At 36.4% G+C, this 18,896-nt stretch overlaps 1 protein-coding gene across 1 annotated transcript in view; it reads left to right on the plus strand.

Annotated features, from left to right (window-relative positions):
• Window positions 1-760: 760 nt before the first annotated feature.
• WDR64 (WD repeat domain 64) overlaps window positions 761-18,896 on the plus strand; it is a 58,201-nt gene continuing 40,065 nt past the window's right edge. Inside the window, exons 1-9 of the mRNA XM_030944746.1 lie at window positions 761-911; window positions 1,601-1,731; window positions 4,560-4,659; window positions 5,199-5,302; window positions 7,834-7,863; window positions 10,072-10,179; window positions 11,783-11,997; window positions 12,521-12,655; window positions 15,358-15,437. Of these exons, the coding sequence (XP_030800606.1) occupies window positions 761-911; window positions 1,601-1,731; window positions 4,560-4,659; window positions 5,199-5,302; window positions 7,834-7,863; window positions 10,072-10,179; window positions 11,783-11,997; window positions 12,521-12,655; window positions 15,358-15,437 (1,054 nt within the window). The remainder of the gene's footprint in view (window positions 912-1,600; window positions 1,732-4,559; window positions 4,660-5,198; window positions 5,303-7,833; window positions 7,864-10,071; window positions 10,180-11,782; window positions 11,998-12,520; window positions 12,656-15,357; window positions 15,438-18,896) is intronic.

The following is an 18,896-nucleotide window of genomic DNA, read 5'->3' on the forward strand; positions in this document are numbered from 1 at the left end:
AAATTTTAACAGTTTGTGCAATTACGCTTTGAAACAAACATGTTGGATTCTCCATATTTTTGTGTCTGAAGATCAATGCTCGACACTTTACTACAAGTTATACTTTAGAACAAAGTTTTGTGCTCAGTGTAGTGATAAAGGGCTGATATTTATTGATCTGTAAAATAAAGGAGGTGAAAGGAGAGCTAAAGGTCACATTTATTCATGCAATTAATACATGCTCAATGCTTTCCACTTCTTCAGCTCTCTCCCCAAAGAAACATTTGGAAAAATGTTACTAAAAGCCTGAGGGGACATACCTCTCTGGAGACACTAAAAAACCACCTGGATGTGTTCCTGTGTCACCTGCTCTAAGTGACCCTGCCTTGGCAGTGAGGTTGGCCTGTATGATCTCCAGAGGTCCCTTCCAACCCTAACTGTGCTGTGAAAAAAAGCATTAAGTCTTTCTGTCACCAATTAGATGAGATAAAATGAAATAATCTCACATGCCAGGTTACTTAGTGATCCTGGTTCATGACCTGGGGGCACTCAGTGAGTGGGATTCTGTGGTGTGATGGGATGTTGTGACATCCATAGTTCACTACACTGTTTGCCAGCTCGAGATGCTAAGCTAGGGTCTTCTCTTTTTTATTATGTAATGTTTGGTATACCTGTCATGCAGCTGCATCTCACATGAACTCATGTGGGAGTTAAAGGAGCAAAGCAAGGCTTGGACATGGCTGTAAGAAGAGCTCTCCCTCTTGTCTTCTGTTCATAAAGGATGTCTGGAAAGAAGAGTCGTGATAAGGAGGGTTGCTTTGCTCTTGAATCGATTGATTTCAAGAATGCTTTGGAGCAGTTCCAGAATCTAGTTGAAAAAATGATCATCCAGAAGACCAAGGAGAGTTCAGGCTTGTATACTAAAGATGATGGTATGAGATACTAATTCGCATGGTAAAGTGTAATTTTCACATGGAGAGAACATATCATAGAGAGATGATAATTTCCTTCAAATTAGTGTTCTAACTGTAACTATTTGATTTTTACAGGAAATAGAGAGATTGCACTGTGAAAGTTCTTTTCTCCTTCTGTTAGGATTTCTGGCCAAATTATAAGGCCACGGTGATCACTCAGAAAATATAACTAGTGGAGTTGCCACATACAGAAGTTAGCACAATGCTAACTTGTTTCTGTAAAAGCACAAACTTGATAAATTATGTAATTACAGTAATCAATTGTAAATAATGAGGGTAAAATTTTGCTTTTCTCAATGCAAGTGGTTATTGTTACTTGAAAGGATAAACTTTATCCCACACACCATTCAGGTGCAAAAAAACAAATCAGAATTATCGTAAGTGAGGGAAGAAAAAAGAAGTAAGCATTTTTCACCTACTATTTTATCTATTTCATGTCAGGCATTGCAAATTAGGTAATTTTGAAAAGAGCAAATATTAGGACTGATTTTTTTTCTTTTCAAATGCTTTAGTGAATACAATGTGAGAAGCTGGAACTTCCGTGCTATTGGTATTGAAGAAGAAATAAAACCAGAGGTGGGGTGGATAAGAAAGGAATCTGTAGCTTGCCAGTTTTAAACTGTGTGGACATTGTTCCTCCCATACAGATGAGATAGATTATGAAAAGTTCTATAAAACCACACGAACACTTTTTGGTTCAGCAGTCAAGGATCGGTATATTCAGGCCTTTTTCAGGAAGATTATCAGCAACCCTGATGAAAGGCCAGAATGGCTTGAGGTAAGGATTTCTAAAGTTTTCTTAAATATGAAAAACTAATTAGAATTTTAAATGGTGGCAGTATTTGACTGTGTATCTTGTTCACCAGTCTGTTGTTCATGAGCTCCAAGGCAGAATGAGGCGCTCTCTTGTTATTTATCCTAGCTGCCTGAAGCCTGGGTGTGTTCAGTCTTCAGAATTACATCAGTAATGTATATCGTTCTCAGGCTTCTTGAAAAAACGCAAAATCTCTTATGATGACAGTATGCCATTTGTGCTCTGAGGATAAGTCTATCTTTAGGTAAACCTTCAGCAATGCTTCCTCTTTTTCTCCTTTCCTCTCTTTTCTCTTACCTCTGCTTCCTTGCCTTTCTCTTCCCCTGTTCACAGCATAAATCTGACCCTTACTTTGAATATGAAGCCTTAAAGGTAGAGCAGCATTTTAGTAGAATTTTTGAACCAGAGAATTATGCATATATTATTTAGTCCTGTAGATGAATGAGATGTTTGTAATCAATTTTCAGTCTCTAATATTGGTAAATAGCAAACCTTTGTAAAAAGCATGTAAGAATGAGGTAACTGTGAAACAGTAGATCAAATTTACCCTCTTTGCATCTGTCTGCACATATATTAAGGATTTCCTCTGCCAGAGTTGCAAATGCACTCTGTGTGCACTCCCTTCCTGGATTTTTAATCTATCCATTTGTAAGTTATTTCTGAATCCACCTGAGAAGATTATCTCCATAGCACCCAGGTTTTCACATTTTGTGAAAAAGTACTTTGTCAGGATTTTTTAAACATGGTGCTCTTTTTTATTTGCACATGTTTTGAGAAATGAACACTTGCTCTAGAAATGTGTCTTTTATTAAGGTACTTACCATGGATAGTGTTTCAGGTAACTGTTCTTTAAAACTACTGATTCCTAGATTGTTAGAGCCAATCCTTATCAAGAGCACCCATCATCATATATTGCTACAAGAATTTTTTTGGTTGTTTCTTACCCGAAGACAGAATTGTGCAGAAGGGACGTAACTCCCAGCACACAGTGACTTTCCTACAATAGCATAGGAGGCATGGTATATGTGGCAAAACCTTGCTGGACCTAAAGTCCAGCAGGGTATTAGCAAGTGACATGAACTATGAATTCGTCAGCATATTTACATTTTATGTTACTCTGGAACAATGTGCTAATATTGGAACCTTGAAGATACCCAATCGTCTGTTCCTTACATGTTATCAACCATTGCTATTAAGTGATTTCCTAGTATCATCCTAAAAACGGTATGTTCAGCCATTTCTATTTAATAAGGTTCTGTGTGGGAACATTTCTGGTTACTACCCTTCTTAACCATTGTTTTTACTTACAGTGTCACATTAATCATGGATTTTGCTCATGTTAGCCATTAAAGATTTCCTTCAAGGAGGGCTTGGGGCAAATCTGGAAAATAGCTGACAGTCTGAAGGACTGACTGTCCTTTGTTTAGGGTAGCAGAAGAGTAGCAAATTATGTTCAGGCTCCTTAGTTTATAAGAGAAATAAGGGAAGCTCTGTATGTTTGCTGGAGTGTGGATCATTTACTCCAAAACCTTACTGAGTTTTTAATGCAGTCAGACTAGTTACCAAATTACATAATTACATAAATAATTTGGCTACATAATTACACAAGCAAGCACAGTATGGGATGTAGTAAAAGAGGTGAAGCCTCTTTAGTTTCCTTTTGAAATCTGTGCATGATTTCCTTGGAATAAAATTCCCTAGGACCCTTTCTATGGGCATTTCTCAAATTTTACCAAGTGTGAGCTGACTGATGACAGTCTTTTAATATGGCTTGCCTATAAACTTTCTTGAAAAACATGGATGTATGATAGCTAATAATTATGTGTATGGAAAGGAGGGAGCGCTGAAGTGAAAGATGAAGAGTAATGCTATGTGAGAGTATTTTTTTTGAAATATGTACATCTGAATCTCTCAAAGAATCAAAATGGTAGTTCTATTGTATAAAATGGAAAATACTGAACTAGAATAAAATACAGCATTTTGTCTCCCATCCAAAAGGACATTGCTTTTAGAACTCAGGAATCAAAGTATATGTAATGTCCATAATTTGAGAAAGGAGTTTAAAAAATCTGTACAGCTAAGTGGGACAAATTTACTAAAGAAATTACTAAACTGCTTTTGGGTACAGAGCATGAGATTTGTAGGGAATTTCAACTGAAAAATTCACACCCTGGAGTAGAAATAATCTGCTTACATGACTATCCTGTGCAGAGATCTTCATCATGTTCAAGTGGAACCTTGTCAGGCTTAGGGAGACGGCCAAAAGAGGAATTTTTTTTTAAATTGTCTTTATATTACATTTCTTTTCAAGCAAATGGGAATCTACATATCTTTATGGAAAAGTTCTTCTGTGTTGGCTAAACCACTATGCTGCATTGAATGACTTTGTTTATAAACATGGAGTTGTCTGTTTTGTCTGCCTTTTGCTAGTTTTGGTTTGAGGGTTTTTTTTCCCTAGTTGAGGTAGGTAGACCAGGAAAATGGAAATTGAATATGGTTATTTGCAAAGTAGAACTGTACTAACAACTTTAAAAAATGGATGGGCTGTATTCCTAGAAGCCCTGTGTAAGCTGACTTCTTTACAAACGTTGAAGAAAGATTGTGCCTGAGTATCAGATCTCAGCAGTCTGAAGTCATACTGACAGCTAATGGTTAAAGGAAGTAATACTAAGGTACTTACTCAAAGAATATTCAATTATAAAGTGTGAGATAACTATTTGACTTTATACACGTATCTTCAAGAAGTAGTTTTACAATAAATTACTTGTTTAGTTCTATTTTATTTTGTTTAGATTTTTGGCTGTTTTAGCAGAGAAAGCGTTGGCATGCCTTCCCCATCGAAAGAAAGCATGATTTTGCTTGTATCTGAAAAACAGCAGATTACTCATTCAGGTGACATACTTCATCTTATATCAAAAACTATATTTTTTCTAATGTGGTGGGCTGCTCACTGAAAGTAGGGTAATAAGATCACACGTCTGTCTTTGCCCATTCATGCTTCTTCCTCTTCTTCTTCCGTGTTCCAGAATTCATGCGTTTTTGCTAAACATTGAACACTCCACTACTGCATTTCCCAGTTCTCCATATTCCTAAATTATTTTGAAATTATGACTTTTTCTGAACCAGACTGTTTATTTATGCAATTACACATTGTCTTTCTGTATTTTTTGAAAATATGGAGGAAGATGTGGCACATCCAGAATTATTACATTAATGATATTTAAAATGCAACATGATTAATTAACCAAGTATGGGATAATTTATGATATCTTGCATCACTGCCTTGCGTATGGCGCCAAAATGCATTTCAGGAAGAGAAACTGTTCTTACTAATATAGTTCTATTTGTTTATGTTTTCCTTAATAATATTGTTCTGTTTGTTTATGTGTTCAGTTTCTGTAAGATGAAGAGTAATGTTTTGTCATTGACAGTTGTCAAGAGAAAAGATGTGATCAAGGGTATAGTAAAGGTACCCCTTCTGCATCTCACAGTAACAGCCTCTCAGAAAGGATTGATAACTGTGTTTAACAAAAAGGTAATTCTAAATCAAACTCTTTTATTATTCCATTAGCAGTACATAGGAGAACTGAGTGGACTGTGATCTAGCATTCAAATTTTCCCATTAAAAAACCTACATATCTTTCTTATCAAAGTTAAATTTTTCTATATTTTTAAGTACAGCAGGAAATATACATTGTTCTTTTCAATTATAAACCTACTAGACAGTCCACACAAGTTGGTGGAAGGTAGAGATGTCTAATAATAGACATTCTTCATAGAAATTAATTTAATAGAAAATAATCTGCATTTCTGTTTAGAAAAGGTTTCCCTAAATAAAAAAAAATGCTAGTGGAATTAACTTTTAGATATAGAGTGGAAATCAGAGAATTAACTGTTTTCTACAGCTACTGAAAATATTTAGAATGGACAGAGACAGTTGTTTGCAAATAAGATTTATTCAATACAGCAACCTCTAGAAGCTTGAAAGTCATGAGTTTCACAACAGTCTGCATGACACTGGCTCACCGTTAGTTCCCTCATCAGTAAAATGTAAGGATATCTGTACCATTATAAGTAGAAATTTAGGTTTAAGATGCTGTTAAACTAAAGTTTGTACATTAATTTCCCACATGATTATATTACTATTTAGTGGTATGCGCCTGTAGAGGCTATGAGATAGAATGTGTCATACAGAAACCCAGGCTATCGCACATCTATGCTCATTGGTGCTTTACATTTGTACAATTTTAGTGCAACCAGTTTCTTAAAATTTATTTCAGGCAATGCAGTAAAACTTTAAAGCAGCATGAATGCTTTCTAGGGGTTTTAGTTAATTGGTGCATAATGCCTATGACAGGAGCATTTAAACCAAGAAAGGACTCCTGTGGATGGTTAAATAACAAAGCAGTACTGCAGTTTTGGTAAATGCTGAAATAATTTATTTGAAAGTCTGTCCTCCAGAACATTATCCCTCTTATGAAAAATAATTTCCCAAAGTGTAAGATTAAAAACATCTCTCCTCCCTACCCCCTACCTGCCCCTGCTATTTTCAAGTTGAATTGTTGCCTCCTCATAGGCTGGACTGATGTTATCTGACATCAGTGACTGCAATGTAAGTTATTTTACACCCAGCTGCTTAACACTGGGGGACCTCAACTCCCATTTAGAAATCTGTGTTCTGAAAATGACTAAGGCATTACGAAAGCCCCATGATGTGCCAGGAGAGGATTGGATTGGATATTAGGAATCATTTCTATTATCCAAAGAGTTGTCAACCATTGGAAGTGCCTAGGGGAGTGGTTGAGTCACCAGCCCTGGAGGTATTCAAAAGATGTATAGAAGTGGCTGTTGGGGACATGATCTAGTGGTAGACTTGGCAGTGTTAGTTTTACAGTTGAACTTGATCATCTTAAAGATCTTTTCCAGCCTTAATTATTCTATGATTCCATGATTCTGTTTGAGGGCTAAGCATTGCTTTCTGCAAGGAATGTGGGCCTGATATGACTCAACACCTGTATACAGCTTTATACCATCAACTGCTTCCAGGTTACTCCAGAACATGAGACACACATTGCTCAGGTTCTCAGACAGATACTGCCTTGACCAGCACATGAGACCTGTAGGAGTAGGCAGCCTTAAGGACATACTTTCTGTAGATAAAGCCAAGTCTGATGCAGTGCATGGATATCCATCTCTTGGTTAACAATACTCTTAAACTCTGTTCAAAGGCTGTCCATGATGACACCTAGAATCTCACTTCCATGGGAAGAAAGACTTTGATCCTAGCTTCTTGGTTTATGAAATGTGGAATTGCTGGGATGGATATGAGGTGCTGTTGAATAATTACTGATCAGGGGCAGGGGCAGGAGGAGCTGAAAAATCATCTGTGGGTGTTTCAGGAGGGAAAAGGTTGAAACTGCTTTTGAAAGCTTAGTAGTTTTGTTAAAGGACATAGAAGATAACCCCGTCTCTGCTGGACGATGGTGACACTTTAAACACTTCAGGTTTTCAGCCACGTGTTACTCTGTCTTCTAGTAGTTACCTTTGGTGAAAGGTGCCATACCAATGTGGTTATTCCTGTTTGCAGCCTGAAGTGCTGCCTCTGCCAGGCATTTTGCTGGCACTAGTTGACATGGCATTGGGCCAGTGTTAGCTTGAGTTACTGTATGATAAACCCTATTTCTCACAGGAGCTGATGCTGTTTTAGCTGTCAAAAACCATTAAAAGCACAATTCCATCAGAAGACCAGCTGATCTGTACTCTGTATGTTGTAAAAATGAGGGGGTTTTACTTATTTTCTTCACTTCAACATCTCAATGTAGAAACCCCAAACCAAACCAGAAACTATGGAACAATTGTGAGGGAAAGAGAAGTTTTAAGTTCCTCACAATATAAAGAACAACAGACAGCAGGCAGGTTAAGCATCTTTCTCGGATCTTAACTACCTGCTCTTTCAGTTAGCAATTATTGTTCTGATCTGCCTGTGGAGAGAAGAGATTACTCTGTTTAGACTTTTAAATTAAGAACTACTTTGTTATTGTGACCATATCTTTCTTGATTTTTCAGATGAAGGTTCTGACAACCATCAATATTGAAGTAAGTTCTTTTTTGTCTCCTTCCTGTTAAATAATTTTAAGTAAAAATCAGCATGTACTAAATTGAAATAAGTAGAAACTGAGCATTATTCTAATGTCAATTCTAATTTTGAGACTTCTGCGTAATTTTTCATAGGATGCTGTAGGTCAAATAGTTTCAATTTATTCCTTTCAGTTGTTGAAACAATTGAGTAACTTGATTTCTTTCCTCTGATAAATGAAACCTCAGGTGAATGCTTCTTTTTCTGCGATATTTTCCTTTACTCATTTTCTTGCCAGAACTTTTTCTTCTAAAATCCAAAACTTCAATTGTCACTGTAAAATTTAAATAAGTAAAATTTTAAGTTTATTAATGAAAAACAGTTCTACATTTTGCTGGGTGGATGATTGGCTGCACAGTGTAAGCATTAAAACCTTGTGTGTACCCTGGGAGCATCACTGCAGATTTTTGGTAATGAGCTTCTTTCAGATGATCTGTAGACAAGAGACATCAGTCTTAGCAAAGTGATGTGACCCCTTGTCCTAAAAGTCAATGGGGTATCTTGTGCCAGGAGGCATTGTGGGAGTTCTAAAATACAATAGAAGTACTCCACAACAGAGGCCCTACTACTCCAACTCAGAAAACAGCTCTGGGCCTCAGCTATGTTTAATTTATTGTACTGGCTAATCTGACCTGTGGAATCAGTGCAGATGGGTAATTGTGAGAAATATTCTTGAGACCAATTGACTTTTGGAAACTTCTACTAGAATTAAGCTTCTCCTACAGAAGTGCTACAGGAGTGAATTTTAGTCATTCCTACTTTGCTTGTAGGAGCCACTTTCCCCAGTTCAAATATGCAAAGGTAGGATCTCCCCCAGAGATGTCAAGGGAAAGAAGATGGAAGAAGCTGGAGTGCTAGCCTGATGCTGCAGTGGGCTGCAGGGTCCCTTTCCTTTTTGAACACTAAGCACTTGTCTTAAAATGGTTCCTCAATGAATGTGAGGGGGACAATATTTGGCAGCTGTGGCAATATTAGGACCATTGAAGGACATCTTTGCCATAAAATGTGTGAAAGAAAGGAGGAAAGATAAGAGCCCTTGAGTGACAGGATGGATAAGAAAATAATGAAAGGGTTTTTCTGGTACAGCAGCCTAGTTTGTCTGTCAAGTATAGCAGCACTAACAAGAGAAATTCTTATAACCTTTCCTCTGAAGCTGAAACCTGTTACTTTGACTGCATCATCACAACAAATTAGTAACAAATGTAAAATTAGTGACAAATTAGTGACTACAAACGTAAAATCATCTTTTTCAAGCCATTTAGTCATTGTTATCTGACACTATTATAAGGACCTCAAAAAGCCACAGTTAACAACCTCTTCCATAAGAATTACCAAACAATCCACAAGGCCTCTGCAGGACTGACATTTTCCACATGTTTATTGTAGTAAAGAGCACAAAAAATCCTTGTAAATGTATTACCACCTGCCCACAGATCATTAGGAAGGAAAAAAGCTTTCTCCTGCAACAGAGCGTTGATATCCTCTGTCAGGATTTTGGACCCTTTACACTACGAGCAAAATCAATATTGTGTACAACAATGGAAATAAAAGTAGAAGCATCAGGACTCTGATCTATACTTTGCAAGAGAAATTGTTTTACATTAATACCTGTATGATAGGAGGTATACTTGAACAATGGCTTAATATGAGCAGATGTATATATTTGTAAATAGTTGACCTACCCATTGGGAGGATTAAAATTATTACATAAAGTTACTTATTTTCGTAAGCATTTTTTTCAGTTTTGTCTTTATAGCTGAAATTTTGGACTGCCTTTAAATTTCTTTTGTTTCAAACCAAACTGTATCCAGGTAAAAGCTTAATCTGCTTTACTATGATGTTTTAGCTTAAGCTTTCTCTGCTCAGAGTGCTTTTTCAGAGTGTTATTCCAGTTCAACTAACACTATATGTTTATTGTATCCTCTCCTGTGCAACATTTGTGCCTCTCAGGTGAGTCATTGATAGCAGAGGTTGAGCCTGGTGCCTCTGTAACTTCATGTATGAACTATTCCTGGAGTAGAGCTCTCAGTGGAACTAGACCTACATGTGCTAGTGCAGAACATATGTGAGTTATGTGGAAATGGTTTAAAATATGTACTTACGTGATAGAAAAGTTGATAAATTTACAGAGAAAATCCTTTTTTAGCTACTCTTTTTATTTTCTTCAGGATACTGCTTGGATCACTGGATGTGATTTCCTGCCTAATCTGAAATACGTCGTGGCTGTAACTGAAAGCACAATCATTCTCTGGGACTATAAATCAAAAGAGAGAGAGGTATTATGTTGGATCAGACAAATGCCAGAATGAAACCTGAAAGTTGATCAGTCTTTGCTTCTGATATACATTCACATCCCTTTGGTCTAACAGGATGAAGACTTTTCACTTTTGTTGTTATAGGAACTCAGTGAAACAGTGGAATTCACACTAAAGGAGGGATACTCTCTACATGCCAAATGGGATTATTAAAGTATATTAAAAGCTTGGTAGAAAAAGAAAAATTTTACACTATGGTGCAAACAAACCCCCGAAGAATTTATTTTCCATGTGTATCTAGTGCATATATGTGCACCTGTATACCTAAAATGTGTGCATGGGCATATATATATCTCAGAATCTATTAAGACTCAAGGAACATGTTTTACAAGGAATATAACAAAGATTCTTTTGAGGTAACTTCCTGATTTAAAGGAAATATTTCTTCATCACCTGTGTTTTGTTCAGGACTTTCTAAGATAAAAAAACATTTTGATGTTAATAATGTATGTCCAAATTGTTAAAGTTCTCTTTAATCTCTTATGCATTTTTGCTGACACATATCTTAGCTTTTTCTTCCTGTTCCTGGAACTTCTCTTGGAAATTCTAAGTTAGCTGAGATGATGAGGAGAAGCAAAGTAATTATTTTTTGGATATGTTTTTTTTAGGATTTTTTTCCAATATTAAAAGGTTGCTTCCCAAGCTCAGAGAGGTCAATTTAAGTCTTTTTGTCAATCCAATTGGACTTCTTGGAGGAGGGCTCAAATATTTATTCTCCACCTATTATTCTCCAAGTTCCCTCATTACCCGCAGTGAGGGCTGCAGGTATCCTGTTGATGAACAGGTGCAGCTCTCTTTCAAGACCACAGAAATAATATGTGGACAGTCCTATCTCTATTACATCTCCAGTGTTTCTGTGCTACACAGACAGCATTGATGCAGTTAATTCCTATGGCATGCAAACAGTTCTAGTTTAGGTTGGCAAGGATGATTTAACCAAATAACAGATGGAGTTGGGCAGTAGAATCAATAAACAATGTAATGCAGGTGACCCTGAATCCCATTCCTGGGCCTTCTAGCAAAATACCACAGTGTCTTGCAACTGTATTCATTCACACTATTTCTGTGCTTCAAAAATTGAATCACCTACCCATATTAGTACACTTGACACTCCCAGGCTGTATTATTAATTAGGACTCTGATATAGATTCTTCCTGTGTATTACTGCTATAATTTGTGGTTTGAATTATTCTTTAATTTGGTTATTTCCAATTTTCTTGTAGAGATCATCTTCGTTTTGAGCAGGAAACAATATACGGTCTTAGCAAATAAACCATCCCACGCAGTATGCAGAGGTCCTTCCTAGAATTTGTAATTAATACTTTTTCACTGAAATACAAAAAGCTAGCTATGAAACAAAATCTTGCTTAAATCTCTAGGATTTGCTTTTAACTCCTCTTTGTGATGGCCTTCCATGAGTTTCTGATACCAGGAAACAGCACAGGGGCCGCCTAAAGAAAAAACAAAGTCAAGATTTGAATGCTGATGTAGCTAGATAAGCATGATAGATTCAATTTAAGGACCCTTATGCAATGTCTAATAAACTCTCTACCACATTCCACAGGGTAATGGCTTTGTCATCAAACCAATGAAAAACTGCCTGCTCTGTGTTTCTACGGTGACTATGGCAGATAACCTGGCTAGGGATACCATCTTAATGGGAGATGATAAGGGTTATGTTTATCTGCTTACTATCACCAGTGATGACTTCATAATGAAACAATCTAAAGCTGGAAAAGTATCACAATTTAAAGTCATGGATGCTGAATCTTTTGACATGTAAGTTGCTTATGATAAAATGTTATTAGTATTGCATTATGTTTCATTTTTAATTTGGATTTTGTTTGCCCTAAGTGGAGGATTAGCTTCTGTTTCTAAATTAAGTCCATCTAACTAAAGAAAATAATTTTTCAAACTGCAGTAAGTATGATTTGCTTCTTGTTGACTGAAAGAAGTGCCATCATTTTCAGTAGAAGATTTTACAAGAGATCTTACAGCTGAGAGGATGCAGAATACAATTCAAGGGCAGAATTCACAATTGCTGTTATCCTGTTTGACAAAGGAACAGCTTTTTTGTGCCCCATGAGATGGAAGCATTATTGTGACTAGAAAAGAGCATGGTTCAACCCCGACCATCTCCCTGCTTGCATTTGATTTGGAAGAGTGGTTCTGTGTCTGCCCTGGATATTAGCTGTTAGCACTGGTTGTGTGTATGATCTCACTGGCAAAACCCCTGTCCACCTACAGGCACATCACAGTAGTTGCTACTGCAGCCTAATGGCTTCTCCATTTATATCCCTAGGCCTAAACGCAAGCTGCACGATGACTGGGTTGGGAAGGTTAAGTATTTTCCTACCCTAAAACGTTTTGGATCCTGCTCCACAGACAGTATTAATTCATTTGTTTTAGATGACATAAAGCGACTAGAGGACCACTTGTAAGTATCTGACATCCTGTAGAAAACAATAGATCTTCTGCTTTATAACTGCTGGAGATCAGTGCCTCATGAGATGTCATCTTGTTATATTGAATCTGCCTTTTCTATTAGCATTGCTAATAAAAGCAAAAATACAGTTGTTTAAATGCTTGGATATTTTTGTGTGCTAGCTTTTGATGTAGGAGAGGACTGTTCATATATGTTCAGGACTCAGAACCCTTAAAATATGTTATGTTGACAGTGTTGTCTCCTCCAATTTCTCCTCAGCAAGCAAATTTTAGTTGGAAAAATGATTGGTTTCTTGCACATATATCATATATCCATTCATTTAAAATTTATACCAAATCAAAAATAAACCCTACTAAATTTCATTTACAGTTTTATTTTCACAAGTTTGAGTTATACAAGATTAAACCAAGAGCACAATTTATTCTAAGGGCTGTGAAGTGGTTCTACCATGCAGCAGAAAGAGGTTATGGCCTCCTTATTTGTACCAAGTCCTAATTCATATGGCTCATCAATGCTATTAGCTGATTTAACTGATTCCAAGCCTAATTAGTCTGTGAGTTCAGAGAATTTCATAGAACAACTAAATAATACAAATTCAGTTTGTTGTAAGAAAGACCTATAAATAATATATAAATTGAACTTTTCATTCAAATGTTTCAAAATATTGTAAATATTAGATCAGCTTCTCAATTCCTCTGTGAGGTACATCCAGAGAGATTAATAGATTTTTTAAGGCTAGTAGCCACAGTTATTATAATCTGGTTTATTTCTTGTATAACACATGCCATAAATATTCTTGTTTTTATTCTTGAATGAATACAGTAACTTTGGGTTTTATGAGTATTGCATGTCTGTTGAGGATGGGGAAAGTTAACTATGAAACACTTTTAGATTGTCCAAGGTCACATACTGTGTCAGTTGAAAAGCTGAGAAATCCTGCTTGCTTTTGTTGGGAGCTTTGGAAAAATATAATTAGTTAGAGAGAAAGAAGACTGCAGAGCAAAAAGTCTAGTCAAAAGAGTAGATGCTACCATCATATACTTCAATTCAGAACATAAACTGCAACTATATTGGCAGTTCTTTTTCATTTCACACTGGCTATAGTTGCATCTGAAAATGCAATAAATACATATGCAATAAATACATATCTCTAAGCAGTTTCTCACAGTAGATAGATGAAATTATATTTAGACAACTGAAAAATTACACAGCTGTTAAAATGAAATTAATAGTCCTAAAAATATCTATAGATCAAATGACATAGTTTAGAAATATGATTTACTGGTTCTAACAAAAGAAATTTCCCCAATTAACTTTGTAGCAAGGAATTGTTTTTGTACTCCAAGAAGGATGCATCTTCTCTCTTATAGGACTTAAGTTTGTTGTCAATAATGGCTGATGAACAGCTACAATATCTTCTTGTAAAGTATCTAAAAAAGAGAGATATGGATGGAATAGAATAATAGAAGCACAAGGTGCTTCTATTGCAAGGCCGTGGCTTGAGCAGGACTTCACCAGTGCCAGAATCCCTTATTCCCATTGATCTTGGAATAGTATCAAGACTGTCCATTAAAAAGCTAATGGACAGTTATATAGAAGTATAAAAGGTGAAAAATTCTTAGGAAATCTGTTAGTATACATTTAAATCAATTAATTGTTATTTTGTCCTGTCAAGAGAATTAAGACTTCTCTGTTAGAGTTCTGGAAAGAAATATTTTCTCACTCTAAATAATAGGAAGCAAACAGCGTTTTATTTACACTTGCCTAGAAATAACAAGCTCTTTCATTAATTCCTTGAAGTTTCCAGAGTCTTATGTCAGATTTTCTGCCACCCCCATTTATGGTTTTCAATACTGATGGCTGCTTTAGCCCAGAATAGATGAACTAATACTTGTCTGAATTTCAAAGGAAAAAATTAAAAGTATTCTTATTTAGTTCTGTACAGCCTATTTACAGTGGCAGTCATTGTTTCCTGGGAATGGCAGGTGTTAACCCTGCTATAGCTACACCCAAAATCCATAAAATATTCTCTCATTTGTAGCAATGAATGAAACTTGGAGAGGCAAGCAGAAGTTGCTCAAAGCATGAGTTTAGAAGGGACACTGAGTCAATATCAGTCTGTGTTGTCTGTTTGAATTCCCATGATTTAGCAGTGAATGTAGTAGAATAACTGTTGAGCTTCATATACTTGTGATCTCTTCATGCTGACACACAACACAAAATAGATCATATAAGCATTATTCATTGTACCGTACATTGAAGAGAAGCAGCAGAAAAGTAACTGCACTTACTTAATGTAACATTGAGATCACAGTAGACCTCCATGTCTGAAACAAGCAAACACAGTTTCTTTGGTAGTTTTCCTCAGTGATAAACTGCTTTAAGCACACAAGCTTGTGTGCAGCTTACTTTGGCAACAGCTACCATTTTAGCAGTCTGTTTAGCAGGAGTTTGCCTGTTAAAAAATTCAGGTGTGCAGATTGAATATTTATTTCTTTAATGGAAAGTGCACTCTTCCTGTTTTGTTGATGCCAGTATCAGTCTAAGTCTCTGTTGTAAATCAATTTGCTTTTAACATGAGATTGCATACATTGCAAACAGCTATTTTGTATACTACAGAAAAATAAGGCAGAATGACTGTAGACTGTATTTTCCAAATATTTCTTACATGATTGTTTTATTAATGATTGCAGACCTGTAAAGGAATTTTCTGTCCCGAAAGGAGTAAATGCCTTCACATACTGTGGAAAGGCAAAAGTCATTGTCACCGGAGGTAGGTATTGGGTTTTTTCCAAGAAATTGTTCTTGGAAAGAAAAATGTGAATTTTTTTATTTGCGTTAAATAAGACCAAATAAAGCTGAGTTAAGCATCTTAAGAATTTCAACAATGGCTTCTGCCTACAATTAGAGGAAACAGAGGCCTTGCTTTTAATTTCTCCCAGCCCTTGTCTGAGGAGATATGCTTCCTGACAGGAATCTGTCAAGGGCTTCATCTGGGTTTGATTAAAGTATCATTTATATAATAAACCACAAGAAACAGTATGTTCAACTACTCTAAGGTATGTTTCCAAGTCACCGTGGCTCCGACCAGGTTATGCACATTATTCCTTGCAGTATCGGCAGAGCTCCCACCCTATTACTCTTCCACCTTCTATTCATATCTTAAGCAGTCACATTGGCCCGTCTTAATACTTTCCATTGCTCTCTCTGGTCATGTTTCCCAAAAGTGTTACTGTTGGTTCTTTCTCCTAAAGCAGACTGCAGAAATGGCACTCTTACATCCACTTCTTCCTTATTAGCCAATAATGTTATGGGCCTGTCTACTGCCGTGGTCATGTTTGATGCTGCAGAAATGCTGCAGTATGGCAGCAGCCTTGTTTATAAAGTCTGTCTGATAGGGTGGTGCCCTCGAGTGACATTGGTGCTGCTTTTCTTCAAATCTTTATTGCTTAAAACTTTGTTAAAAATTGCAAGAGCAAACATAATAATTCTTACATCTACATATAAGAAAAACTAGAAAATGGCCAAGACTCTGCTGTCCAGCCTTGATAATATACATGGCAGTATATGGGACATAATGCAATTCATGTTGAATTGTAAGAGTTTACCAAGAGGAAAACTGAAAGATATCAAAATAAATATCAGGCAGTTGTATTGATTTTCTAGACACAAGATTTAAAGGAAAAGCTGTAGAGGAGTTATTAGTGAAAATTTTGAAGTTTAGCCTTGGAGGAGATACTGTTTACACAAAAAAAAAAGTAGTCTGAAGAAATTTATTGATGACATAAAGTAGAGAGGTCCTATTCAACAAAATGCAGTCACTATTTCCTACAGGTACCACAGGAGCATTTTGCTGTAATAATAAAACCAGGTTAAAGTGTCTGAATAGGAAAGAATGTCACAGGAACTAGAAAAGGTTTCTTTTACACACTGAAAATTCTTCTTCCAGAAATAACAGAAGAGAAAAATCTGGACAAACTTTCTAAGAAAATTATAATAGCTGTGGTAGGCCAGACCAAAGGTCTGCCTAATGCACTCAGCCCACTTTGTCAGTGACCAGCAGTTAACACTTGTGGCACAGAAAAGAAATAGGACAATCATGCAGCATGATGTGCCCTCGGTGCATGTGCTGGTTCTGTCTTCCTGATATGAACCACATTTGAGAAAGATTAGTTGAATATAGAAAAGTATATAGAATATAGGAAAAAAGGTGGGGAAAGGGACCCATTACAATCATCAGGTCCAACTCTTAAGTGAATGGCCCATAAAGTGATTGAACTCACAATCTTGGTATTTACAGGAGCAGGCTCTAACCAACTGACCTAAGCTCTAACTGCACCATTGTGCAGAGATTTAAAAAGTATGTTCTCTATAACCTAGAAAAATGACAATTAACAAGGAATGCCACTGATGTCTATTAGAGCAAAAATTAGAGCAGTGATATTCAGGAAGAGTCTTCTGAATAGTGACAGTTGCAGAAAAATATTCTCAGTTTTAAATGAAGCTTGGATTTTTGAAAAGGTTAGATTGCATACTTGTTTGTGATGGTTGGAGGATGGACTTAGAATGCAGGAGCTCCTATCCCATCTAAACAGATCCCTAATCAGGATATTTTAGAAGCAGATGAGTTTTCTCAGTATTGAATTGTAATCTGTTTTGCCTTTGACTGTGCAGAAGTACTGAAAGTACTTGAGTTGGAATCCTGTCTTGCTTGTTCACCCACCATACTTCATCTTGTAATTGAAGGGCATCCTCCTGCCTCTCACCCTCATTCCCAAAGCTTAGCCCTGCTGCTCCCCTTGAAATGAAAGGAAATTATTCCTGGGCTATATTGCTAAGAGTCCCAGAGCACAGTGGGAGTGTCCATCTGAAGGCAGAGACAGGGTGGGGTCATGTCTTTCAATTTCAAGCTGAAGTTAGATCAGTCAGGACCTATTGTGAAGCTGCACCCAGAATTTAGAATAATGCTACAGCTCTTGAGAGACCCCTCTACTAAAGCCTTCAAAAGCTGAGCTTTAGAGTTCTGTGCTCTGTTAGTAGAATACACTGCTCCCAATGGCACAGCATACCATCAGGCTGGAGCACACTATGTTTGCCTCCATATCTTAAAAGTCATCTCACTCTTGACTAATTGCGAAACACATGTTGATGATCCAATTAATGACAGATTTAAATTATTTTAAATGAACATAAGCTAGTCCTGTTAATTAGAGAGCCTGCAGTTTTACCTGTAATATACCCTAAAAAGGAGAGATCAAAACAGGTAAATAATTCAGGAATCATAATATATAGATTTCTTGGTGACCTGTTCAAACATTTGTAAAACCTATGTTTATTTGTCTCATTTGGCAATTAACATAAAAGAAAAATCCAGCCTTTGATTGCAGGCTAGCTTCTAAAGTATTCAGCAGGGGTAAATCTGCTCAACATTTTAGTAAGCCCTACTTAGTGTTATTTAGGCAGGTGTTTATAGCACAAATGGAATATTACATACTGTGATGAATTATCATTGTACTATTTAAACCATCATTTATTTGTATTTGGTCATGCTCATGAGTTTGTCAGTACTGTGAACAACCTAATTTAGTCTTCTAGATATTTGAAATTTATAAAAATGAATAAGATAAAAACAAACCTGGTACTGAGTTTGCTTTTCATGCTTAAGGCTAGATTTCAACCAGTAAAATGATAAAAGCCTGATAGCAGCCTAAAATATGGAGCCCAGAGATGTTTAAAATAACTTCCCTGTGTGGCATTTTGCATTAATATTACACTGAATGGTAAGTTTACATGGTTTTCTTCTTATTCTGTATTAATTTCAATTCCAGCTATGTCTTAATCATCACTTCAGGGAATGACTGCAGTTAAAATCAAATTAGGAATACATATAAAAGCAGGAGATGATCAGTTTTCAATGATTCATCAACTTCTAACCCTATTAGTTCTTCAAGTTTGGCTGTTTTCCTGCGAGCAATGAAACAGAGGAAAAACTGTTAGTGATTTCTAAATCTAACAGTAGCAGATTATGAGTGATAAAAGGAGCTACTCTGCACTTGTTCAGTTTCCTTTGTGAATTCCTGGAACAAGTGAAGCACATTTTCAGGAATTCCCAGGAATCCCAGTGATAGAAATCACCAGAACTCCTCTAGCATTAGCTCTCAGAAGCGTAGCCAACTCTTTTCTGTGATTCCATCCAAATTTAAGAAGAGCATACAAAGACAGACAGGGAAGC

Source organism: Camarhynchus parvulus, chromosome 3 (genome assembly GCF_901933205.1).
Source record: "Camarhynchus parvulus chromosome 3, STF_HiC, whole genome shotgun sequence".
Classification (NCBI taxonomy): domain Eukaryota; kingdom Metazoa; phylum Chordata; class Aves; order Passeriformes; family Thraupidae; genus Camarhynchus; species Camarhynchus parvulus.